Source organism: Amblyomma mixtum, chromosome 3 (genome assembly GCF_055824585.1).
Source record: "Amblyomma mixtum isolate Tamu chromosome 3, ASM5582458v1, whole genome shotgun sequence".
In the NCBI taxonomy this organism is placed as follows: Eukaryota; Metazoa; Arthropoda; class Arachnida; order Ixodida; family Ixodidae; genus Amblyomma; species Amblyomma mixtum.
In genome coordinates this window covers 218929003-218956703 of record NC_143014.1, presented here as the reverse complement: position 1 = coordinate 218956703, position 27701 = coordinate 218929003, and the positions used below count along the sequence as shown (strand labels likewise).

The following is a 27701-nucleotide window of genomic DNA, read 5'->3' as shown; positions in this document are numbered from 1 at the left end:
GAGAAGCGCGCCCGTTCGACTCCCGGGGAAAACACCACTCGGCCAGCCACGGACCAACGAGGCAACGTTCGCCAGTCTGCGGGACGGCATCGTCGTGGAACTCTGGTCGTCGGACTGCCGCCGTGCCCGGTGAACAAATTGTGTTTTGTTTGTTTATCTCTCTCGCTTGTTTTAGTGCACTTTAGGTGTAATATTTCCGTTGAATTGTATTCTCTCTCGAGTTTAACTTTGCACGTGTTGCATTGTTCAATTAATCACTGTGTATGTGTCTGTACTAGTGATTGTGTAATCATCTGTATCGTCTCGTTGCTATATAAACTTTGTTTTGTTTTGTGAACCTTTGGCTCCGACCCATTCTCTGGCTTGCGACCAGCGAAAGCTGGGCACCGAACGCCCAAAAACCTCTTGTCACTTGGTGGCTGGTCTCCGCTGAGTTTGCCACGCTGAGTCGAGGGCATCTCCTTTGAGTCCGAGACCGCTACCCCCACACGCTCTAAGGGTGTCTGGGAGCTTCCCACGTAAAAGTGCGCGAAGTCTGGGTGACAATATATTCTGGCGTCCGCGACAGGACGTTTGGTGTTTGTAAGCACAGAGAACGGAGAAAGAGTCGGAAGGAGTTTACGAAGAGGTCGTAAACGAGTGTTAATCAGCAGAGCGATATTGTGAGGTGCCGCGCAGAGGCGGTTGGATCCGGTTCACCGAGTTGAGCTATGTTCGAGGCTTGAACAGCTGAGACTCCAAAATGGATCTAAGAGATATTGTGAAGTTGGGTCGTCAGCTGGGCCTGGAAGAATCCGAGATTGCGGATTGGGTGAACCAGGAAATAGAAGGAAGAGAGAGAGAACGAAGAGAAAACGAGGAGAGGCAAAGAGAGATGGCTAGAGAAGCCGCTGAGAGAGAAAGAGAAATGGCTCGAAAAGCCACTGAGAAAGCGCGAGAAGAAGCGCAGAGAGAAAGGAAAAATGCCCGAAGAGAGGCAGATAAATTTCAATTGAAACAAGAAGAAGTTCATGTAGAGAATGAGATTCTCATGAGGGATGAAGTGAAGAATAAGAGCGAGCTTCAGCTCAAAGCTCTTAGCAAAAGAAGGGGCAAGCGTGGTAGAGTGCCAGTGCCCTCGCAGAAATGCTACCGGTGCAAGAAGATTGGCCACTACGCCTCGGATTGCCGTAGCGACATAGTGAGCAAGAGAATGCTTGTTTGTTTCAAGTGTGAAGACAAGGGGCACAAAGCAGCGGCGTGCCCAAGTCTCGAAAAGCCAGTCCGACAGGTATCGCAACCCGGTGGCTCTTCGTACGACGACGAGGAAGAAGGCTTTAGTGCCGACCGCTTAGAACAGGCGTACTGGGAGAAACCTCCAGTGTTATGCACAGTTACGTGCGTCAGACCAGGGTATCTCACTGAGGGAATGCCGGTCCTCCCCGGCGAAATTCGAGGAAAGTCCGTTTCCGTTCTCAGAAGCACAGGAAGCACCGGTGTTTTCATCAAAAGGGAATTGGTCACCGATGAAGAACTTACAGGAGAAATGAGCCCTGTGTATTTCTTGGATGGTTCCGCTCGGCTGTTAAATGAAGCCAGAGTGCACGTGAACACTCCGTACTTCACCGGAGAAGTGACAGCGTTGTGCATGGAGCGCCTGCTGTATGACCTCATCCTGGGTAACATCAAGGGCGCGAGATCCCCGAACGACCCAGAAATATGGGCCACCGGTGTGGTTGACGAGACCGCCGCTCCCAATACGGAAGACAGGTCGACCGGCTACAGGCCTACAGTAGAGACGGCGGCGCAAGCACAAGCGGAGGTTGAGGAAGCGGAGTGTCATTTGTTAGCCTCTAGCGAAAACATGTTCAGTAATAACGAGACTGATTCGTTAGCAACCACAGAAGAGGTGGTGACTAGATCCACAGATCAAAGCTTGGTTGTGGAACAGCCTGTTCCTGCGACTGAAACCACCGAGAGTGAAGAACAGACCGGAGTGTCGCTTCCCCCGGAAACTGAATGTGTAGCTACTACCGAGGTAGTAGACACTGAGGAAAAGGCCAACCTGACGCTTCAGTCAGAGTGCACTTTAGGGCTCTCGCCTGAAGGTGAGGAAGAAAGTTGGAGCTCCAGCGAGAAATTGCAGTGCTGCACACCTGAGAGTGGCAGTAGGGACCGTGAGGAAGTGCGGTCAAATGTCAAAGAGAAAGAGAATGAATGCTCCGACATAGTCATAGCCGAGGAGAGCGCACTCAGTGAAGACCCGGAAACCGTTCCGAGTGAACCCTCGAGCAGCGAGGAGAGCTTCGCCGACGAAGAAGGCGAGGAAATTTGTGCCTCTGAGGAAGGAGAATGTGCAGCACAGGGAATCGAGCACCACTACATTGAAACTGACGAGCTCAGGAAAGAATCACAGAAAGCAGAATTGAAAAGCGAGAAGAATGATTTTCCAATGACTCCTGAGCCGTGCTCCGAGCACTGCGCTCGAGCAAGAGTCAGAAAGAAGAAAACATTGGACCGAAGACAAAGTTCAGTCAGTGAAGAACAAAAAACGGCTGAACCAGTGGCTTCATCGCGAGAGAACAGCGCGGATGACGCAATCGTCAGTGAACCGGGCTCAGCCCAAAGCAGAGTTTGGAAGGAAGTAAAAAGAAAGAGAAATGAGTCGGACACCACCAAAGCAGGTGAAGCCGAAAAGCAGAAGCCCTGGAGAAAATTCAGGAAGAAAACTGGAACGGACATAACAAAGCTGAATACAGCTGGGTCGAGTCCAAGTGAACTGCGGAAACATCGCAGCAAAGTGAGAAAAAAGTTCACACGAACAAGCTCTGCGTCCAGTAAGGACTCCGTCTGGAGGCGCAAAAGAAAACAGAAGACCGCGCGCCGAGGAGAACACGAGGAGCGGAGCCGTCGTGAGCCAACTGGCGTCAAATTTGTTCGCAACAGACGCGCTAGCCGCAAGAAAAGAGGAAGAGCGCGAAGTTTGAGCAGAAACGCAGAGTGCAGTACGAATCGGAAGCTGGGCCACAACAGCGATCACAAGAGAAGCCTCAGCAAGAGGCGGAAGAAGACCAGAACGCGAGACAGGAAGACAGGAGACAGGAGTCGCGTAAGAAAGAGAATTAAAAGCGCGACTGAAAGGTTTAGCGAAACAGCTTTGTTCCGAGCCCACGGTGTGAGCCGAATTTGGAAGTATAGGCGAAAGTATGCCTCATATTTGTGTGCTTCCTGTTTGCAATGTGGTGTTAATGTACAGCCCATTCGCGGCGTGTATTTATGTGCATTGTGAACATTGTACTGTGCTGTGCATGTGAAAACATCATGGTATTGATGTATGTATTTTCACATGTATTTTGTGAGCGCATGATTGTGCGCGCGAATTGTACCGCCAAACTGAGGCGTGTTTTCGAGTGCAATCTGTCTATTGTACTGTGTTATGTATGTGAAAGCATCAAGGTATTGATGTATGTATTTTGGCATTCGCCACTGACTTTGTGAGCGCATGCATGTGCGCGCGAATTTTGTGTTTTGTGAATATTGTTACACAATATTCTTAAAGGAAGGGGCAGTGTCACAAAATTCGGCGCATTTTAGAAACAAACAAAGAAAAAACCGCCGCGCGCACGGCGTCTCGCCGGCGCGAGCCCAACGGGAGAGAGCGAAAGTTCCGCCCAGCGCGTGCCTCTCTCTCCACCGCCACAGCGTGTGCCGAGGGGATGAGTCATCCACGCCGATTATTCTCGAACATGCGAGTCGGTTCTACGGCTGACGGGGGGGAAAGGGCGTAGCCTTGCGTGCACTAAGACACGTCCCCCTCGCCAGTCGGCGTCGGCGCCGCTCAAGAACACGCTCGAAACTTCGAGATGCGACCCCCGACCTCTGACCAATGGGGACGCGCGGCCGGTGAGAAGAGGAAAGGGAGACAGCACTGCCAATGCTGCGTGTATGTGCGCGCCTAGTCGGGCGCGAACAACAAACAGACGTGGAAGCGAGCCTATAAAAGAAGGCGTTGACAGCTATCAGTCAGTCCGGACCGCCGTTTAAGCTTCGGAGAAGCGCGCCCGTTCGACTCCCGGGGAAAACACCACTCGGCCAGCCACGGACCAACGAGGCAACGTTCGCCAGTCTGCGGGACGGCATCGTCGTGGAACTCTGGTCGTCGGACTGCCGCAGTGCCCGGTGAACAAATTGTGTTTTGTTTGTTTATCTCTCTCGCTTGTTTTAGTGCACTTTAGGTGTAATATTTCCGTTGAATTGTATTCTCTCTCGAGTTTAACTTTGCACGTGTTGCATTGTTCAATTAATCACTGTGTATGTGTCTGTACTAGTGATTGTGTAATCATCTGTATCGTCTCGTTGCTATATAAACTTTGTTTTGTTTTGTGAACCTTTGGCTCCGACCCATTCTCTGGCTTGCGACCAGCGAAAGCTGGGCACCGAACGCCCAAAAACCTCTTGTCACTTGGTGGCTGGTCTCCGCTGAGTTTGCCACGCTGAGTCGAGGGCATCTCCTTTGAGTCCGAGACCGCTACCCCCACACGCTCTAAGGGTGTCTGGGAGCTTCCCACGTAAAAGTGCGCGAAGTCTGGGTGACAATCAGGCGCTATCAGGTCAAGGAAAAAGAAATTAACTACGAACAAGTTTTTCTTGTCTTCTTGTCTTCGTCGTTTTGTTGTGGCGTTATCACTTTTCGCGTTGGAGCCAATTTTCCGACAAGTTACCATCACAATTACCGTGTCAAAGTGTAAATTTAAAGGGCAACTCCGGCGATTTTTCGATGTTCATCGATCGAAATGAAATTTTAAGTCTGTATTCTTTATGGTAGTCTGATATCTCATGTAAAACTTTAGCACCTGAAAGCGGCGTAGTTTTTTCGCAAGCGAATTTTGAAGACAAGCGCTCCTCGACGCGAGCGGCTCCCATTTATCGAGCAACTTCTACAGGCCACCCTGTACTGTGACGTCACTAGCGTTTCGTCGTGTCAAGCTGGTCGGGCACGCGCCGGCGTCAGCAGTGCAAGGGAATACTGAAAATTGATTTTGAGGAAAGTAAATGACGCAGTAACGGACACCCTAACCGCGACGTAAGGGAGGAGTGAAAGAAGGAAGGAAGAAAGAGGTGCTTTAGTGCAGGTCTCCGGAATTATTTCGACCACCCGTGCAATTTCGCGCCATCTCAGCGTGCCTGATGTGATGTGTACGCCAGAGTGATGGGTCACGGCAACTTCTGATGTGCTGCGGGCTGCACAAATTCTTCATCTGTGACAACGGGCGTAATCTACCATAGGTTTCCTAGCGATAAGAACCTTCGCGACAATTGGGTGAGAGCTGTACACCGTGTCAACTGGTCTCCGAGGACTCATTCCCGCTTGTACTCGGAACATTTCGCGCCAGATTGCTATGAAGACAGCGTGTGCCTCAGAGGGAGCTTTGGACTCGCTAAGGCTTCGTTCAACCGGCGCTTGAAGGCAGATTCTGTGCCAACGTTATTCGAGTACAACCGCCCATCGCAGCGGCCAGCTGAACGAAGCGCGGCTGTCAAGAAGAAGCGGACCACAGTGAGCGTGCTCAAAGTATGTTGGATTGTAGAACTGTAGCTGGCGTGAATTCACTTCCAAAAGCTCGCCGTCGAGACAAAGCTTCGCAAAGAGAGGACTGTTGGTGGTGCATTCCCCTGTAAGGACGTTGTACACCGCGGCAACGTTCCGGCAGCAGATTCTTTCTTCAGGCTGGGTCGGCCGGCACTCGCCACACGAACAGTTATCAGCGGGAGCATCACATTAACTTTTGTTCTGACGACTGTGTCACAAATGCATGTACGAGAAATGACTCAAACACTTACTTCTCCGAGTTCAGACCGTCTCCGTGCTGCAGGTGACACAGCCTGTGGTGTGACTCGGCTAGCTAGCGCGGCGGTGGATCATACCTGAAAGGCGACTCGTGCAGTCCGAAATCGTCGAATGAGTCCTCTTCTAAAGACTCGCTGGTCTCGGAAAAGCTGTTCTCCGCGCTTCAGTCACGCCGACAGCGCGGCTTCGGACTTCGCAGTGCGGCGAACACGCTAGTGATGTCACAGTCAATACCGCACGAAGGCACCTCCCCGTAATGAAATAAAACAGCGCAAGGGACAAGACGAAACACGAAGGAGCAAAACACAGACACGTGTTTCGTCCTTCGTGTTTCGTCCCGTCCCTTGCGCTGTTTTATTTCATTATGCAATACCAACTAGCCCGGCATCTTGCACTTCTGAATCTCCCCGGTTTCGGTTTCGCGGTTTCGGTTTCGAGTTTTGCGTTTATTGCTGTTTAAAAATTATTTTAGGGTTGCTTTTGAAAACCTTGTATTGTACACATTACCGGAGATTCTTAGGAACACAAAACAGCCATTAACTTAAAATAGCTGAAAAATCGCCGGAGTTGACCTTTAACAAGCCGGGCGAAATTTTATTTGTACAGATGCGCATTAACCATAGCTAGTTACAACTCCGCCAAGCTTCAGTTCAGTTCCAGTGCATACAACGCACTCAAAAACGGTAAAAATGTTCATTGTACTTATTCAGAACAACGCTGATTACTGGACAAGCAAACAGAAGAAAAAAAGACACAAACACGTTCCCTTACTAACGCATAATAAATTGCACGAGGATGCACTGAATGAAACATTTCAGCGAGCTACCTGCGCCGATCATAGATTAAAGAAATGGTGCACAATGTAGACTCATATTTCACATCCAGGCAACTTTGCCCCTTGATATTCCAACCTTTGCTGTTGTAGTAAGGTCTGAGAAAATGCAACAGTTCAGTACGGAGCAATGGGAACACGAACCATTAGGTACCTCTCTCTGAACAGCAACACACCCGAACAGGGGACGTGTGAGCTGGGTGTCATACCATGTAATGCTGGAACACAGAAGAAGTATAGATATTCAAGGGCATCTGTCGAAGCCTTCTCTACTCTAAACCCTATTGTCACACTTTTGCTATCGCCTTTCTCAGCCAGCACCCCAAACCGAAGGCAGAGTAGCCTGCTGGAAGTTTTCAAACCCTGCCTAAATTACCTGGAAGTTTTAATAAAAATTCCCGCTCTTTGTTTCCCTCTCTCTATATGCTCAGCTGGAGTATCCAATGTCAAACATCTTTTTTTAATGAAAATTTCGGCTACGAAACGCTATCCGCCATAAGCTCCTGCTGCTTTTTTGTCTATTGTTTCCTTAGTTCACAACGCCTATCAGTAATGGCCGACAAACGGGAAAACATTCTTTTTTTTTTCTCAAGTGTTGTAATAGCTGCTACCATTGGAAAGCCGGTGTAGCGGCTTGAAGGGATGCGATGTGAGGCTGCCGACGGTTGGCCGATTGAAGTTTGGACTAGGCCATTCCGGCTCGTTCGTTCTTTCTCTCTCCTGATCTGCACGCGCGAGTAGTAAATTGTGTGTTGGGTTTCTGACTGAAAGAGTAGTTTTGGATAGGCTGATTCGACGAGAAGTTGAAGCAGCATTGTTTAAAAAAAGTTTTTTTCTTTTGAGAACTCGAATATTTCGGGAGTAAGATATTGTGAGTGAAATCTTGGCAGAGGCGGCGCCTTCACCCACAGCGCAATGTATCGCAACTTAGCACTGGTTTTTCAAATTATGACATAGAAGCCGTGACGTATAAATTTAGTAACAGCTTGTTTGCCACGCCTATTAAGGTGTTGACCTGTAAAATAGGCCATTGACTACGCAGGACTTTTCGTGACCAGAAATGCCCCTCAGCGAAAGGCCGGCCATCACTAGAAAATGAAAATAGCTAAACTTAGCAAGCGCAGTTTGGCTGTGCGCCTAAGAAGCACTCATATGTCAGGAACACGCTACTGTAAATAGAGTCGTTTCACCATTACTTCACGATCGAAATACGGCCACTGCAGCCGGGGGTTCGAAGCCCTGGGTTTGGTCTCAGCCGCCGAACACCTTAGCCATAGCGCGTCACTGCGAGATCACGTATAGTAATACGCTCGGCCAAGATTCTTGAATTTTAAGCAAATTCGGCACTTGTAACTTTGATCTCCCATTTAGGTAGTTTTTACAGTTTTTTGTCAAGCACTGGCGAAATCATTATCTTTCATTTTGTTCGTGTCCTGCAGAGCAAAATTTTATTCGTATGTATCTTTTGAAGACTCCCAACGAAAACAACAGCGTTTATTCGGATCTTTGCTTTTGCGCATTGCACGCTCTCAGGTTCTGAAAACGTGTCACAAAGCGAAGAAAAACAGATGTTAGAAACAACATGTTGCTTTAAAAATGTGATTTGAACCTTCGCGCTCAGAAAACAAATACCGGAAACCTATATTTCACATCTGAGCCTCCCTCAACGAGGACTTGATTAAATTCCGTTAATAAATACTAAACGAGAGAACTTCAACACTGAAGCCTGCATTTGCTAGTGTTGTAACCTTTGTATCCTAGGAAGTATTTTCTTATTTCACTGAAGTGTTCTTTTTCTTTAAAGTGAGATTTTTGCTAAAGCCTAAGGTGGTGCAGAATACAAAGCGTTTAGCTTAGTCAGCGAGTTTTTTGTGAAGTTCTCCGTTAACTGCGCAATATGAGCTGAAGTCAGGGCTGCGTTATTCTCAAGGCCTCTCCGCTTGCTCCGTGACGTCACGCTAGTTGCCCGTCCTCCGCTCGCGATTGCGGGGGTTTGCCGGCAGTTTTCAGCGCATTATTTTACTACCCGCGGTACAATTTCTGTAGTAATGAGCCGATAAACATAAGTTAGCGGCTGAAGAACAGCTTTTTAACCGCGTGCTAAATTTCGCCTTATATCTACCGTGTTAACTTATTAGAATCTGTGTTTTTTTTCGTGACCCTCGCAATACACTTCGTGCTGCAGCTACGTGATTCTATTTTATAGTTTCATGATAATCCTTGTGGCAAAGCACTGCATTGCTACAGTTCCTGCTCGTCACTTCATCGTAGTTAGTTCATATTAAGACCAAAATATTAGCATAGCAGTAAAATGCACAGTCAGCATAGCAGTAAAATGCAGTACAATGCATGAAATGCAGTATTTAGCCACACCTGATGTATTGTACTGCTGCTTAAAAAAACCGTAAGTTTTTTGCCATTTTCGAAGGCGGATGGCGTGCTAAACATTGAAATAAAGAAAAACAATTAAGTCATGGAAAAGTGCAACATGAAGACTATGCAAAAATTTTATTGCTCTCGGTGCATAGCATTAAAATATTTCAATTCTTTCATTTTTTTTAGCTGCCTGGCAGCTAACTTCCGATTGCTGGCCTAAATGGCGTCATTCTTTAATTTCAATGCTAGTTAGTGCAGCCTCACCCTGCCTATAGTCAAAGATATTGTCACATCCGGAAGGACTGTGACAGCACATTTCACATATGGAGACGGCTCAGTTTCTAAACTAAGCAACATGATGGACTTTTCGTTCGCAGTGACTGTCCGAAACTTGGTATCGCAAATGTTGACTAGCTTGATTTGCAATACTTCAAACGAAGACACTGAACAGATGGGTTTTTCTTCCTCCCTTGCCTTGATAGAATTGTTGACGGCTTCCTGTATAGCGTCATTTTCCCAACGTGCTCTCTTTCTTGCTATGGACTCGCGACATGAAGGTGTAGAAGAAAGGTACGATGGGCGGTTGGGGAACACCGAACGCACTTCGTCCTTTTGAAGTTGAACACCAGCGCGCTTGGGCTGCATGGTTCTTCTCGTTTGTTTACCATCATGTTAGAGCTTGGGATGAAGTCTTGCTCATAAAAATTGAGCTCGGATAACTGTATGAGGACGCTTATTTGTTATACCATGCAGTCGTCTCGAAGCCACTATTCAACAACTAACGCTTTTGTTTAGTGTTCGGCTTTATAGAACATAAGATAAGCAATCAAAAGCAGTTAAATTGCAGTTACTTACCTTGGAACGCATGGTTGGCGTAAAATCCTAGCGATGAACTACTATCATTAAAGTTTTCTGCGAGCTTCATTCTTGGGAAAACCAAACACCCTAACTTTGTGGCCACCGTCGTAATTTCCGTGGCGCCCATGCACACATCACCGGCTTATGTTGGTGCGGTTATAAAATGAGTGTGTGCTGCTTCAGCACCAGATCATGGTTTCAACGCGCAGAAGTGAAGAGAAAACAGTCTGACGTCCTGCAGCTCGAAAACCGAGAAGCCGGAAAAGAGAAATGTCAGTGCGTTGGCTGCCTAACCTAAGCACAGTGGCACGAACCACCCGCGTCGCCTCCCAGGTGCCATGCTCCATTGCTGCATCCGCCTGCGTTTCACAGAAGTCTCACCATCGTTCGCGGCAAAGCCTTTCGCGGTCGGCCAACTAGTGTGACGTAGGCCACTGTGGAGAGGAGGAGTGAACAGGCCTTGTCTAGTCTAGGTGGCTTTGTATTCTCGCGCTTTTTTTTAAGGACTATTGTCACTTTTTCGGCAAAGTGAAGAAAATCTGGAGAGGCAACCTTTTGGCGCGTGTTCTCCGTCTGCATTTGCTTTGATTTAGTCATGATTCACTGATTTACTTAATAGCGTTGTTCCGAGCTCGCAAGATTAATCCTAAAAAAGCACATTGTTGCAAGTCAAATGCAACAAAAAATACCGATATCTGGTTTATAGTTGACCGCCTTTCGACGCAGGCGAAACGCGAAAGGCGCCCGTGAGCTATGCGAAGTCAGTGCACGTTAAAGATCCCCAGTTGCTCTAAAGTATTCCGGAGCCCTCCACTACGACACCTCTTTCTTCCTTTGTTCTCTAAATTCCTCCTTTATCACTAACCTTCCGGCGCGGTTCAGGTGTCCACGTATATCTGAGACAGGTACTGCGCTATTTCCTTTCCCGAAAAAACAATTTACCAATTTACCTATTTATAGTTCAAAATGGAGGAAAAATGTTTTAAATATACACGCGGTTTTAACACCGTAGACTACAGCGCTAGAAACCAACTTTCAGTCGCCTGATTTCGAATTTCACATAGGTGACGATGATCTGTGACATTTTGCAGAAAAAGACCACTTTGTAGGAGAATGCAACACACATAGCAGTGTGATATAAACGCGGCAAAATGCGGTCAATTTTTAGCACCTTGTTCGCACAGTTATATTATGGCATTCCATGTCCCGTCCCCACTGCGGCTTGTTACCAACTATTTCAGTGTCTCATCCGCAGTGAAGCTGTAAACGAAGAAGCTATATGGAGAAACCCTTACTCATAACCTTAGAGCACGCAGTGGCGGCGATGCATATGTGGCAGCAGCAACCATCTGTTACGCTTAGCTGCTGTGGACCGCCGCAACACACCCCCATATACACGGGACTAATCCGGACCTCTCGGACGCTAACGCTTGAAGTCAAGGGGTAACAGACGGAAGTTGCCCAACAAGGACGACGTCGCAAACGCCAGCGGTAGGAGGCAGAAGCGGCAGGAGCAGCCGCCGACCACGCAACAGTTCTTAAACAGGGGCGTCCCACTCGGGGTAGAGCGACGAACTACTTTCAACGGCTACTGTAGCTAAACCACTCGATTTACAATAGCTGAAGTATTTATATTTGCTATACATATACCATAGGCGGCAGCTGCCGCTGGAATTGAAGTATAAGCAAAACCAGAGCATAGCGAATCATTTACTTCAATGTGAACCTTAATTTCGATTTCGATAATCAACGGCATAACGTACACATTTACCTGTAGCGACTTCTCATTCACTGCTTTGATAAGGACATGCAAGCAGACTTAACATTTTAAGGCGGAAGGCTTTAATGTCTCATCGTTGTAAGCAGCAGTTGTCGACAGAAATGTCACGCTTTTCAATTGGTCGAAACGGTCGTGACGTCACAGTGCGCGAATTTCAAACGTGGCCAATTGTACTTTGGCTAGTAAACATGCAACCAATTGAAGGGATCGCATAGTGATGCTCCAAGCAAGTGGGACCGAGCTTAGTTAATTGCTTAATTATCCAATTGGCCTAATTAACTTTTCTAGTCAGGCCATATAAAAAAATAACACCGAGTAGGAAATTGGTCGAGCTCGGGAATCGAACCCCAGTCTTCGGCGTGCGAGACGAGCATTCTATCCACTCCGCCATGCCAGCTCGATGCATTGGAATGAACAAAGGCGCGTCTAGTGAATACGGTGTCTTCGCTCACCCCCATTCTCCTCCCTCCCCTTCCGGCGAGGTTTAGGTGTCCACCGAGGTATGAGAGATTGATACATTTCCTTTCCTCAAAAACCAATTTACCGACGAGCGAGGCGTAGAACCGAATGGGCTATGGCGTCTATGGACTCCCTGGCAGCGTTTCAAGACGCTGTCGCGTTCCACTCTTAGAGGCGAAGCTTCACATCTTAACCACACATCAGTGAGCACACTTTAGGTTAAAAAATGGCTGAGGCTTAGCTAAGGTTAAGCCTAGTCAGATGCGAAGCATATTGATGGCTAGGCTTGGTAATACATGGCTTTCCTTTTGTAGAACGTTGTCGCCGAGCCGCATACTGAGCACGCCGCTTAGCCAGACGTTCATCCCGCTCTTCATCGGTCTCTGTGGCACGCTGAAGCTTTCGCTTCTCGTTCAAATCAGCCCTGCTTCTAAGCGGCATCCCAACACCTGGCCGCCTCGTAACTGCCCGGAGAGCGAGGCAAGCTCTGCCTTATACCGCTGCTGTAGCGTCACGTGGTCAGCTGCAGCGCCTCTGATGTGGAGCCTCCACCGCCGCGGCCGACCGCGCGAGCCGGCAGCCCATCTCTCCTCTGCTGTGACGTCATGTTGTCACGTGGTCAGCCGCCGCGCCTCTGATATGGAGCCTCCACCGCCGCGGCCGACCGCGCGAGCCGGCAGCCCATCTCTCCTCTGCTGTGACATCATGTTGTCACGTGGTGTCACGTGGTCACGCTAAAGGTCAATGGTAGCTCCACCGCCGCGCTCGACGGGCTGTAGTGTAGCTCTAGTAATATGCTTCGCATAAAAAGTGCCCCCCCCCCCTGAATTTTGACGGCTGTCCACCGAGATATGTGAGACAGTTACTGCGTAATTTCCTTTCCTCAAATGCAATTTTCATTTTCTTCATTACGGGCTCTCTCTGTCTTCTTTCACTCCACTTCCTCCCTTCCTCTACGGTGCGGTTCAGGTGTCCACCGAGATGACAGAGAATTACTGCGCCATTTCCTTTCCTCAAAAAGCGTTGCGTTCAAAGGGCAAGGCATCGCGCCGAACGGGTGGTGGCGTTCTGTGGACTCCCTGGCAGCGCTACAACGCGCTGTCGCGTTCCACTCCTAAAGGCGAAGCTTAAGCGTCATTAATTAGCAGTTAATTAGTATCCAGGCATTAATCAGTAATTAACCATTAATTAGTGATTTGTCATCACTTAGTAATTAGTACTCGATTATATGTGACGCAACCAGTGCCACAGAAGCAGCGAAAGTGGTGGGGAAAACGCTCTCGCCTCTACGCACTTTAGACAAAGTGCCGCCTGAATTTTTCATGCTATGTTTCGGTAATATTGTCTTTCTAGCCCTTTCATTCGGGCTGTTCGGAACGACCGAAGAAGAAAATGCATCACCGACACGTCAAACCCCCACGCAACATTTTCATTTGTGTGCTGTTCGTACGATGGCGTCTGCGTTGGCTCAGCAACCTAGTGATTCTCTGTGGATGCAATGACAGCTGTGAGTTTCCACCAGGCCTATTTATGGATTTCATTTGAATGCAGTCCTTTCAACGGAATTGCCTGATAACCTCTATCGACCTTCTGTGCATGTCCTCAGATATGAACCGCTCGCTTGCATTTTTTTTTTTTTTGTCGTTGTTAAGAGAGGTTTTTTGCGCCGTTTAAGTTGTACTCGTATGAGTCTGATTCAAATAGCAGCTGCTGAGCTCTTTACGCTGGAGTTTAAAAGGTTCTCAAAACGAGTTCTTTTCTTGTTCCTTCTATACGACAACGCACTCTCCGATCATACGTAGTCATCTTGATTAGCGAGGCTGACAATCATTCACCTAATTTCGGCCGTTTGCTGAGACGTACTTGATCAGAATGCCCTCTCTAAACCACGCAGCAAACGGCAGAGGCAATGGCCCATTCACGGCAGCAAGACTCGTAACTACGTGCCTCCTACTTTTGCTGATAACTCAATGTTCGTGTGCTGACAGTACGCCAGAGATTTCGAAGGTGCAATCTGCGACACCAACGTCGGCGATGACAGTGGACATGATAGCGAAGGAGTACGTTTACTTCAAGTGGGTGTTACAAGAAGTCGTGGCCGAGAGTTTCATCCAAGTACCTGCTTCATTAAAAGCCAAGCTGCAAAGTCCTTAGTTTTTCGTTATACGGACGATTCTTTACTTGTATTGAATAAGACATGCTTCATATCAAATGAACAAACTCTGGAGTCTGTTATCAATGATTCTGAACTTCATGGCAAAGGACCAACTTTTACTTATGAGCTTCCACAGGAAGGCATGCTGCAGTTCTTAGACATCCGTTTAAAACTTAAGTAAAGGCAAGTTTCCTGGTCTCATTCCTCTCGTGCACGGAAAGAGGTCCTGCCATACAATTCTGCCCATTCCAAAACAGTAAAAAGAGGCATTGCAATTCTCTGCCTGGAATCCGCAACCCGGAGATCGTGTGTCCATGAGATGCAAGCAAGTTTCGATCACGAATTGGGTAGGCTGTTTTCAGCTGGCCACCATGGGTCGGTCGTGGCGGCAATGGCTGGAACGCCGCTGAGGAAAATGGAGTCCGGAACGCACACGACTGCTGCGAAAACCCTAGAGGGTCAAGTCTGACCGGATGTGGTTCCGTACTTGCACAAGGTCGCCCACAACTTAAAGGTAGCTAATCGGTTTGACGGTCTGATGGTTTTCTAAGCCCCAAGAAACACGCTCAACTGTGCGGTCGCATCACTTGCGAAGACAAAAAACAGTCAATAAAGAAAAAAAACGAAAAAAAACAGTGCTGTCAAAGGAACAACGAAAACCGCTTTGTTAAGGGCGCATTGAAGGTTGTGTACAAGATCCCCCTGTCTAGTGGCAAAGTAGTACATCGGCCAGACGGGCTTTGCGCTATTGAAAGACTCATGGAGCACGCAAAAGGTCTGGCTAATAGGGAGCGCACGAATCTTGTTGACCGCTGCGTTGCTTGCACAAGTTGTGAACCGGGTTTTCGTTGTGTGTCAATGCTAGGCAGAAGTCATCAAAAAACAGCTCGTGAAACCTTGGAGGCATTTTTTTATCGGGAAATCGGGACCGGATTGAGTTAGTGACACTTCTATTGCCCTGCACAGTGCTAAAGTGCATTTTCTATCGCGTGTAGTGTGATAATTTTCTGCTGGCTAGTTTCCAGGTTACTTGTTAGACTGCGTCTGCGCAGGTCTGTTTATATATATGCGTAGTTCTACCCTCAATAAATTTGTTGCAAGTCGCGCCCGTGTTTGTTTTTCTTTTTTTTTCTGTGTACAGTCGTGTTCGGGCTAAAAAAAATGAATGCTTCGTCAGAAAACCAACTAGCCCAACATCTAACTCTTTTAAACGTGCGCAACGTGCTTGCCGGCTGCGGCAAAGCGGTGCTGACAGACCCTAACAATCTTGACCATCTAAATAAAACGAATACAACACAAGTCATTGCTGTTGAATGTTAGGATCACTGTCAAGAACAAATAACGCGTTGACTGTCGTCGGTTTTGTATCTCGCACTGCGATGGTATAAAAACACTATAACCAGAACTGTAACCACGTAGCGGAGAGCAAAATGCTGACGACGATGACGAAGCGGTGCCATGGAGCTTGCGTTATTCTCTAACAGCAGCGTATCACACAGCTCTGTCAGTTGTCATGGTCCTGCAGTCATCGAAAGAAGCTGAAGGGTTGGCGAAAGAATGCACCGCGTGTGCATTGTTCGCCTCTGACCATGGATATACGAAGTCAATTCCTGAAAGAGGAAGCACACTTTTGACGCACATGAAAAAGGCGTGGCAAATGGCTCCCGGCGAATGTTAAAATAGATTGCTAATGGGTTACGACGTTATGATTTGCATTATTGGGTTGACAACTTTAAGTGGGTCTGGCGCTTTGCATTGCGCAGTCTAGTGTGTTGTATACGTGGACGCGACAGGCATAGGGTGCGCTTGTGTTAACTTACGTTGTTATATCTCGATATATTCTTGTGTGCTGCTTTTGCGAGTTCCACCCTATCTCCGTTCATTGAGAGCCGTCGCACACACTCGAGGAATACACGGACGAGCGCAGAGCTTGTGGCATCCTGCATACTGTGCTGTGCCTTCAGTGTGCAGTTAAACAATAAAGGTGAAGCGAAGGAAGTCTGGGAATCTCATCAGTGATATTAACCGATCTGCTCGTCAACGAAGAAACTGAGGTGAGCAGCTGCACGAAAGGTAGGGTCACCTGCTGCTCTAGAGGAAGAAAAACCAAGTACTATGAGAACCAGTTTCGTGGCTCTCGATATATGTGATCGTAACTTCCTTCTGCGTGAAGTCATTTTCTCAACCTTTATTACAAAGAACAATTCACAGCGATGGAGTGTCTGGACTAGCATGACAAAGGCCAAAGCAACCGAGTGCTTGACGATGGCGGTAAGCATTCGCCTTTCACGTGAACTTCAAGACCATCCGCAGGAACATCTCTCTTCTTCATGCAGCTGCCTATGTCTACTTTTCCCGGAAACCACGTCTCCCTTTATCTATTTTCGGTAGCAAGTGCAGGTCTGCTTGATGATCCCAGCGCAGTAGCCTCCCCGGCGCCCGATGCTGCGGCAGTGGTTGTGGCAGGCACCCTGGTTGAGCGGGCAGCCGAAGCCACGACCTGACAGAGCGGAGGAAAAAAAGAGTGGTGGTCATTTTACTACGTCTCGTACTTGTACTGTATCCATTTCGAACGAATCACACTTCAGTCGCGTTGAAAGCAAATATCGGCAAAAAGAACACGCGAGCAAAGTTTTAGAAGTGAAGCGTTTGTTGTCTGAAGCTTTTGCACACAGGAAATGATGCAGCTAACTGAGAAACAATAGGAACGCAAGAATTTTTTAACGCTGTTCCATTTGGCAGGAGTAAGCTTCCGCTTTGAAAGAGTCAACATATACCAAACAACCTAACGCCGTCAGCATTTTTCTGTGCCTTCTTTTAACTCCTTTTTTTCCTGTATACTAGAGCTCTACGGAGGACTACATCTCCAACACTCTTGGTCAAAAATTTAGAAAATCGAAAAATTGTAAGATACGGTTACGGAAATATTAAAATCAATAGTTCTTTCTTCTGATATGCAGCAAAATATTTCTTTTAAAGCGTCTCCATCGATCGCATCGAACAGCTAACACTGCCATAGAAAACCAACAGGAACGCTTTTGATAATAGCAATAACGTTAATAAAAGAAAAACTGAAAGACTGCCGTAGGGTGATCTGGGCATGTAATCAATGCTATAGTGATATCTTGCATTATATGAGGACAATGGCGTTAATAAACCGTTTTCTGCTCAAAATTGGTTTTGTCTAGAATTCTTGGGTATCTCTTAACTACTTGCTCAAAAATACGTTACGGGCATGTCGGGAGCCTAGATAGCAGCCAAAACACCGCTATAAATGAGGTCCAGAAGAACCAAGGGGAGCGCAGTAGCGATTTGCTGCTCAACATATTACTCCTGTAACAAACACAAAGATTCATTTAGGTAAAGATGACCAGGCTGAATGCAGCAACATGCCAATAAGTTTAAGCGTTTTCGCCGAGGAAAAAAAATTGTCTATAGTCAGGGATGTTTCTGCGAATAGCGATAGAAATACGAAAACACACAGTTAAAAAAAATTTGACAAACGCCCCTTTAAAGTTAGAACGGTACATTTTCAGTGCGCCTACCTTTACCCAACAAACGAGTCTATTGGCCTGCGGGTTAGATATTTTTTGTTATAGGCCCAACTATGAAGAACCGGCTGCCCCACATGTTGACTGAGCACCGTTGCGTTCACGGACGGCCTGGCATCCACGAAATTTGGTATTTAAAAAACAGTTATGGAGCGCAGAAGTGCAGAACTGTAATGCTTGCACATGTAGGTACTGAACATAACCTAGGCTTTCAAGGCCACGGAGCAATGCAGTTTTAACCGAGAACTGTGCGCTCGGCTTACGGGAAATGCCACTAATATATGTATAATCACATCCCGTAATGCTTAGCACTGAATTGATCTATTGCTTCAAATGTAATGGCATAATACCTGGCTAGTTTGCTGCGCATACTGAGGATTACAGCGCAGTCCCAAAATGAAGGAAGAAAAAAATTGCTTTTATTTGGCACTCTCGCATCGCCAACTGACACGATGCGTCTGCAGGGTAGGGGAAGAAACTGCGTGGGCTCTTTAATGAATTTAACCCGGACAGGTGGAGACGAAACGCACATGACGAATTGCCTACGCCGTTGGACTTGCTAAAAAACATTTGCTGGCTGTTTAGCGTTGCCAAGCACGAAATATTGCGCGAAAGTGCAGTTTTTTTGCAGGTGGCCACCACGGCCAAGTACCTGAAAGCGCAAGCCAGAGAGCCCCTTACCCGCGTCCTCAACTTTTTCATCGTCAATGCCAATTTACCCCATGTACGCCAGCTGCCTATGCTCCAGTGCCGGTTTTCTGCAGCGATGTTGTTAACGCCAACGCGTATCGCTATCGTGCCGTGTTTCTTCCACATCGTTGTCCACGCCAACGCATGCAGCGCGTACCTTTATCTCTACCGCCACATAACTCAAAGCGCAAATATTAGTTTGATAGTAGTATCAGTTGATGAAGAAAACGATGTGCAGTGTGTTGCAGGTTAACACGAGGCGTGATAGGCTGTGGCGATAGCCTATCGTGCTCTCAAGCAGTGGCTAGCGAAGCTCATCTGTTCGCGCGGCCGCAGATTCGAATCCCAGTCGTGGCAGTGTTCGTTTCATTCATTTATGGTTTGCTCAAGGTCGCCCTCAAGGAGGAGCATCACACCGGTTTGACCTAGTGAAGTAGTGAGTTTGCACTATAATTACGCGGCCTAATTAGAGTCCTAGTAATAGATTACTTACGGACGCGGACGTGCGCCACTCCGCTTTCATCGTCTTGGGCCGCCACAGTGCTGGCAAGTCCTGCAGACGGTTGAAAAAAATGAACATTTAATGAGGGCGATAATGGTAACGTGCACCTAGTAGCTCTTCGGTTCTGAGCACTAATCATGAAGCAGCTCGCGTACCAAAAATGGAATGTCACCTGCATGGCTGACTTCTTGAAACCTTAGATTGTTTTGAATTTTTATATTTTATATTAAACATGTGAAAATCACGTGTCTTGCATATTTTCTAGAACGATATGAGGTACACGTGCATATTCAATATAAGAAGTCTATTTGCGAAAGTACGGGCGTATATCGCCAGCGCGTAAATGAAAAAAGATACTATGATTCAATGGCGCGAAACATGATGCAAGGAGGTTGGAATGATACACACGAGATTACGTCGCATCTACAACCTGCAGCAAAGAACCAGGATGAATGCTGAGTTTATCATTATTAGTCATTTTTGTTTCATGCGCATGCGCCGCCTTACGCACAAGTTCCTTGAAAAGAGCGCCAATGGCCGTTGAGAGATCACACCCCACCCCAGGCTCGCATAAATAGGGGAATACCTCCCTCAAACGTTTACTCACATAGCCAACGAGTTCCAGCGAGCAGTGCGTTAAAATACTGACTCAAGCTTGTTCCTCTCACAGGCGTTTTGGACTTGGAACTTTTGCGACAAACGGGGTACACGCTTTCCTTTCATGCAGTCGTATTAGCACTATCGATGGGACGTTGAAGAGGTATGGAGTGAAAAGTATTACTTCTTCCTCCTTCAATGTGACCAATTTTTGCAAGAAGAGGAGGAAAGCTGGATAAAGTGCTTGAAGCTCTGGACTGAGAGAATGACACTTACCGGCGACAAGAACAATGAGAAGGGCAACGGCCAGGACCTTCATTTTGGTTGCTAAGCTGTTGGCTTTGGTTGGCAAGCGTCACTAATAAATAAAAAAAAATGTTTAGAGAGGAAAGAATCAGTTTTCAATTTAGGAACATCTGCCATCGCGCCTGAAAACACCAAATTACACTGGACCGTGGCGCATCCTTTTAAGCTAAGATTAAGGCTCCGCTCCTTCCAAAATTTCATTAGAGACAGGAGAAATAGACTTCTGACACGGAACGAAGGTGAGTTAGCCGTAATTTTGGCTGTTTTAAAGGGAAACAATGTCGACGAGGAACGAGTGCAATTAAATGTTTGCGATATGAAATGATATTAAATTCAAAAACAAAAAATTAAGAATTTCATAGCACAGGGTATGCTCGCTATTTCTGGTTCGCATGCTGGTGGATGGTAAATACGAAAGTGGCGGCCACTGCTGTTCTTCTCAGCGCGTCCAGTCTGTGGCAAACAACCGTATTTGCAGCATGTCCGTACTGCTTTACCTTTTATAAACCTACTATTTTGCTAGACGGCGCGCAAATGGCATTGAAATTTAGCTCCTACAAGGACCAAAAAGTGGTTCCAGCGTTTGCCTGAAGACAACCACCGACCCTCGCTCCTAAGGAGTTTGCTTTGTTCGCTTAACGATGAAGTAAACAACATGTTCAGGGCACGCTGGGATATAACCGAACACAGGAATTTCTAAAACCGCCCACCGTTCTTCTTCCATCCCCCTTGGCGGGCGAAACCAGCGGCCCCAGTGGAAGATACGTTAGCTGTCGACCACGCAAAGAAATGGCAATGCGCGCTCCGCAACTTTCCGCTGAGGTGCTTCGAAATGGTCGCCTGGGTCACTTACGTAAGCATCAAGGCACCCCAGTGATTCAAGCGCAGGTTTCACGAATTTAGGGTTGGGCCACGCTGCGAGGCGCCAGGAGAGTTGAGGCCTCTGAACCTTGCTCCACTTGTCCCGTCTCTAAACTCACTCTCCAGCGGAGTGTATGTTCGGCTCTCAAGCGCAAAATGAAATAAAACGCAAGCACCGCGGAGGCGTGGCAGGGAACAGTCTCCGTGGCAGAAAAGCTCCGGTCGAAAGCCGTGCAAACCAAAGCACTACGCGAACGCCGATTTGCGCACGCCCCGCTCGCGAAAGGCTGGCGCAGATATGTACCACGACTCGTGTATACATATTTTTTACTGTGGGAGCTCAAATGGCCCAGCTGGACATAGTCATACAAGAAACCGCCAAAAGGAACACAGCTAAAGCAGAAAACTGACAGCTTGGCAGTGAACCACAGCGCGTTACACGCGGTTTCTCTGGCAGTGGCATAACTTTTCCCTAAACAGCAGAAATAACAAAGTCTAGCCGGTAATGTGGACACCACGTTATCTATGCCCTGACGCAACCATCTAAAATCGTTTAAGAGCTAGAGAGAGAGAAACAGCTTCCTTCCTTGTTTATACTTGCAGTCGATGACCGCGGGTGCTCGCTGAAAATGCGGCGCGATAATGGGGTGCTACTTTTTTCCTTTTCTTTCTCTTTTGCTTTAGCCGTGTGTTCAACAGGAATTCCACAGCTACTGCTATTCCCCTTGCTACATGAGAGAACAAGAAGCTGAACACAGGCTCGTAAGCATGCACAACACACGCGCCTCTACATAATGTCCCCCCGAACAATGTAATTCGTGGTGGAACACGTAGCCTGCAAGAATTCCACTGCAGAACAAGTGTATGAAACGACTTCAGCCCCAGATTCCGGTATCACCGTTACGAGATGGGCGTTGCAGTGATCCTCTCAGAAGTTTTTCATTGCCTCGCTCAGTATTGATGCTTTGTAATTTTTGCACGAGAACCTCTTATGTGCAGAGTGTACAGAGAAGAGCATGCACACCCGATTGGCCAACCTTGCAAACACAGGTATCACACCGATGCCATGTTATTACAGGGGAAAACCAGGAAATACGCGTTTATATATATAGGTCCTACAACCCCCCCCCCCCCCCCTCCCCTCTTTCAGTTTCCTTGCTCGCCAGAGCCTTGTGCCGAGTGTACGCTGCCCTTCCTGGTGCAGCGTACACTTGGCAATAAAACATTGCCGAAATAAAGGAAAACTTTAATTATTTTGCCAGTGATAGTCAGTTTTCACAGAAAGACATTTTTCAGTGTATCACTTGAAAGCAAGGTAGAAACGTTGAGCTCTATTTTTAGTTCTCCCTATTAACAATATATTAAACATGAAAATTTTGCGGAACCGCTCATATACTGATGGTATTCAATAATTGGAATTGTTAAGAATTTTAATCAAGCTACACAGAGAGGGTCAGGGAACAATAAAAAATAAGGTCAATAAATCTGATGGGGGGGGGGGGATTTGGCATATTTTTTACGAATGTAGTTTCCACTTACAAAGCTAGTATCCTGACTTATGACAAAACACTTCACTTCACTAATATCTTGGTGCGCCCTATTCACTATTCAGTCATAAACGTCCAGTATTAACTTGGTTGCCTTCAAGGTAATGGTGGTGGTGGTGGTGGTGGTGGTGGTAGCGGTGCTAAGGAGCGAGCGGGATTAATCCTACATTGATTTCAACGCAACGAAAATGAAATCGACACTTCAGATGCGACACCAATGCGCAAGAACATCGCGATATCAGTACGGACGCAGCATTCTTCAGATATTCTCGTATAGCGGCAAGTTTCATCAATGGCCTGCCGCGAGCCGAAGAACTACCGTTTTGGCATCGCTTTCTTCATTAAACCCTTTTTGCAATCAGCATTCACTTTGCGAACAAAATACTCGAACGAAAATTAACGATGTCAGTTTCTCACCTTGTTCTCTCGTGCCTCAAGCTGAGTGTCTTGCTCCATTGGCATCGCCGAGCCGTTTTTATATTCGAAGCGAGACGGAACCGAGGAGGAAAGGTCGTTTATTTATTGCCGGTTTTTCCCAGCAGGAGGTGCTCGCAGTGCTTAGGCTGTTGCACATAGTCGTGAAAACACGCCAAAAGGTGCAGAGGCAGGCTTTCTGCCACGAACAACTTTATTTAGGATGTAAAAGCAGGTAGTTCTGTTAATACGACACCTGAGCACAAATCTAATATGCTACTAGCATCGTAACTGCCAACAGATTTCAAGAGATCGCCGTTCTTTCAATTCAGTGACGACTCGTTTCTTCATGTTATTTTATGCTGAACGCATGCATTTCGTGTTTCAGCAAAAACAGCGCACTTTAAAAAAAATTACCTTGATTAGAAATAAAGGCTAAAAAAAAGGTAGAGTCCGATGTGCATACAGATGAGATTTCAGCAAGACCGTCTGGTTTTGTAATTTTGGAACATTTTGCTGTTTGTCTTTCTTGACACAGCAGAACAGATGTGAATCACAAGACCAATACAAAAGTTCTGTGATACACGTCCAAAGCGCCATTTCTGGGGAAACAGCAAATTAAAGCAAATCACGTTGTGCGTTACATTCTTTTTGAGTTTGGCGCGCGTATCAAAGCACTCCGACCTTCAATGTGACATTAAATTAGGCTTAAAGTTTACATTTTCTATGCTTAACTGCTCCTTGAAATGCAGTTTCCATAGATCGTTGTTTTTTTTTCCTTTGGAGAGATCTTGCTGCTTAAACTTTCCGTTAGTGAATATTCAAATAAGCCTTAGCTGCGCACTTCTATAGCGAAAGGTGTAAATTGTCACTCAGCATTTATATGTCACTAAGCATATAATTGTCTCATTTTATATGAGACTCACTCATGGTATAACAGATTTGCGCTGGGAGACCAGAAGTGTAGCGCTTTCAGCCAAAATTCGCACTTGATTCACGTATTAAATCACTATTTTTTTGCACTTTGGCTATCAGTTTGAATCAATGTATTTGCAGAAAAGAAAACAGTAACTGTTCCATTCATTAGAACGATAATAACAATAATTTAATCAGCATGCCTAACAATGCTATGATGGAATTATTTTTATTTTATTTCTCAATGAAAGTGCAAAAAGGATCAGAATGAACCCCTCCTCCTCACTCACTTCTTCCCCCCCCTTGCGAAACCAGCCTGGATGGCTCATTGGTTAGAGCGCCCAGGCTACCGGCTGCTGAGCCGACGAAACGGGTTCATTCGTGGCCGCTGCGGCCGTGCTTCCGTGGGCGCGAAACGCATAAAGCGCCCGCGTGCTGTCCAATGTCAGCACAGGTTGGAGAACCCCAGGTGTTCTAAATCAGTCTGGAGGCCTACACTACGGCGTCCCTCATAGCCCATTCATATCATATCCTATGTTACAATTTTCTTTCTTAAGCTTCAAGTATTCGTTTACACTTGAAGACCCGTTACCACTCCGATAATTAAACTACTGTTTTGCTCTGACTATAGGTTAGCGTGCTGGCATGTTAAACGAAATGTGTAGGGTTATGGATTAATTCCCAGTTTTTTAATCTTCGTTCTTGAACACGTATATTTTCTTGTAAAATAAGCATCTTTGTTTCTACAACCATGCATGTCCAGTCTAGCTGTTTTGCTATCGATGGGTTCCTTTTGTTGCTCGTTTAAATGCTGCTCAACACAATGCACACTTGTTTACTTCAACATCCGTGCGCCGCAAAATATACGCAAGGAAATCTCAAAGCACTTTAAGCATGTTATCAAATCCATAGAGTCCTGCGAGATTGCCTGGCGTTCCTCCCTTCCACGTTAATAATTCTAAATTTTGTAAAAGCAGAATATTTGGCATTCATTGCGACATTCAATCAGCGAAAGTTTTCTCCGTGTACTTCGTTCTGTTCTATCCAGACTTTTCATTAGTACCGCACCCCTAATGATTAGAGTAGCAAAAAGAAAATTGTTCCACTTTATAAGGTGGTTCTTCACTTTAGCTTGCTGTTTCTTCTTCGCACCATGTGTATTTCGTGCGGTACTATCTACGTTTACAACTTGTCGTGAAATAGAATACAAAACGCCGGGCGGCCGAAATTATGTTGCATTTTTTATAAGAAGCTCAGAGCAGTAGCAGAATGCCGTTTTTCGCAAAGATGATGCTATGAGGCGGACACAGAGTATAATTCTTATCGCAAATCTCGTAGCTTTATAAAATCTGTTGATTAACTTGTTAGCCACTGCAGTTAGCATGTCTACCTGTAGAGGATAGTTGGGTGTTGTTCCATTCCTAGGCGACTACGTTTTGTCGAACATTCGTAGCATGTGCACGTGTTCTATGATGTTGGCCTCGGAATTCTCAACTAAATCAGCCGATCACGCAAGCAAGATGGTGTTGCCGGGCGGGAAACTCCTTAGTGCGACGCAGCTGTTGTGAACGGTGTTTCTACAAATTTGCTAGCCGAAAGCGAAAGGGAAGCAGTTATAAGCTTCTGCTAAGGCATTTAGGATTGCAAGTTGAACCACCATACGCAACAACTGCGTCACTCAGATAGGACACTTGCGCGGACTGACATGGAAATTTGAATGAACATATCTGAAAATACGGGCCTGGTGCGAGAGTTCTAGCGGATGAAAAAATCGAAGTAAAACCACCCCTAACTTCTTAATTATACGTACATACATGCATTGTAACTGCGGTTTGTAAAATTGTAATAATTGAGTTTATATAATTGAGTGGCTGACAACGGCAATCATTATCTTCTTTTGTATCCGCCGGTTCGTATAATATACCTGAAAAAGTGGCTTTCGTGCATTGAATTTCGTTTGTTTTTAATCCTGGTTGCCTAATTTTGATCACACCGGATTTCGCTCGCCGTTCATTCTGTACACTGGCGTTTGCTTCAAGTTGAATATTTTCTTCTTGTAGCTTCGCATCTGTAATGTTTCGCATCTGTGTAATGTTGTAATGTTTTTTTAATGACTGTCAGTAATTGGTATAAACTAAAAGCGGTGTTTGCTGCCGACGAAAAGGGCATTATTTTTGTTTTAACGAATGTTGTTGCCTGACCCCGATCAAGTAGTGCGCTGTTTCAACCAATTGAAAAAAAAATAGGTATTGAAAGCGAATTAATTCATTCCCAGATACGTGGTTGGAAAATTTTGAGTAATGTGGGCACCATTTGGGCAAAATATGAGGCGATTGCGCCATCTTCACGGCCTTTTTTCTGTCCATGTCTGCATGTTGTGATGCCATTAACGTTAAGATGTTGGTGAAAGTCGAATAGCAGATCCTCTCTGATTGGAGCATCGTTGTACCCATTGCGACGCAGGAGTCTCAAAGCCCGCGCCAACGCCTGCTCAGACAGATTTTTGACAAAGGCAGCAAACGCCGCTGTGTAAATTGCAATTATTAAAAACACTCTGCTCGCTTACACTTGGTAGTTATTTCAGGATAATTATGAGTCCGCAGGACATCGGGACTGTTGAAAAAGCTAAGAGCATTTGGTCCAGGAAAGTCACTGCGCAACCGAGAAGGTGTGAACACAGAATAAACCCTTTAAAATTTACAAACAGCCAACCTCCTATTCTTTCGAATTAATGTAAAGAGCCTATTTAGCCACCTTGGGTCGCAAGCTACTGTTGCTTACTTTCGATGAACCCTCCCACCCCCTAACCTCCCCTCAAAGGAACAAAACAGTGCAGAAATATGAGGAACTAAAGTGCCGGATACCTCCACGGAGAACGCACGTTACGAAAAGTGAGAAACGAAAAGGACAAAACGGAACCTGCATCTTTGTGGAAGTATTAATCGGAAGACATTTAGACCTTATTAAACCGGTTTCCTTGCGTTCCGCAAGCATCATTCCGCCTCCCCTCTGAAGCGCCAAAACCTAATGACGGAGAAAAAAAACGTGAGGAAAACCAGGATACACGGCGCAGACCTGCGGAATCCGCCGCAACGGTCGTACTTACTGAGCCCTTGCCAACCGTTTTCCTTCTCCGGAAGCCACGTGGAGTCAGTGACGTCAGTGTTGTGGCGGCTGTTTCTTCTTTTTATATAGTTGTCCCTGGAACACGGCGGGGCGCTCGATCATTAGTCATGCCCGTTTTCTTATGGGTCAGACACGTTCGCCGCACTACTCTTGATCGCAACTTGGAGACCGGCTTCCTGCTGCCGTGAAGGTCAAATCTACTCCCACAACGCTGAAACGGAACGGCACCGCTGTGTGGGAGTCAACGACATTGGAAGCGAAAAGTTGCGCCGATGCGGCCCCACACGCTGTTGTTCGGGAGGTTCTCTTTTTCCTCGTGGATCACAGCATCGCAACCGGTTGAAAGCGGTGGTTCTTCGAACGAGACGTTACGCCGGCAGCGTAAAGAGATTAATCGCTTTGTTTCCAGCGTCGCTTAGAAGTAACAACAGAGAATAGTTTTTTTCTCTTGCAAGAAAGAAGCGGAATATTCTTTTAAAGAAGGGCATTCTCAACAACATGCAGTGATTTGCAACATGAGAGGACAGCACCCACGTCCTTTGTTTCAAAGAGTAACGTCGCACCTGCCGATCAGGTTGCCACCCTGGGTTTCACAAGTCAGAGATTTAGTGGAGTGATGATAGTAGAGATTACTGATGCAAGAAATATGTCGATGCAGACAGCTAAAAAGGCCATAAAATTGCCTAAATTTAACCAAATAATTTGGCTGTGTTTTTGATGGTTTGGTTTGGTTTATCGGGTTTAACGTCCCAAAGCGACTAAGGCTATGAGAGACGCCGTAGTGGAGGGCTCCGGAAATTTCGACCACCTGGGGTTCTTTAACGTGCACTGACATCGCACAGTACACGGGCCTCTAGAATTTCTCCTCCAAAAAAATTCTAGCCGCCGCGGCCGGGATCGAACCC

The 27701-nt window shown here is 46.5% G+C and overlaps 1 protein-coding gene across 1 annotated transcript; it reads right to left on the bottom strand.

Moving 5' to 3' along the window:
- Positions 1–16460: 16460 nt before the first annotated feature.
- LOC149353719 (4 kDa defensin-like) lies at positions 16461–22784 on the bottom strand. Its single transcript, XM_089577393.1, has 4 exons — positions 22759–22784; positions 19904–19985; positions 19022–19081; positions 16461–16787 (listed from the first exon to the last, which is right to left on the bottom strand). Exons 2-4 carry the CDS (start codon positions 19944–19946, stop codon positions 16666–16668), a joined length of 225 nt encoding a protein of 74 aa, XP_089433519.1. The 5' UTR covers positions 19947–19985; positions 22759–22784; the 3' UTR covers positions 16461–16665.
- Positions 22785–27701: the final 4917 nt, after the last annotated feature.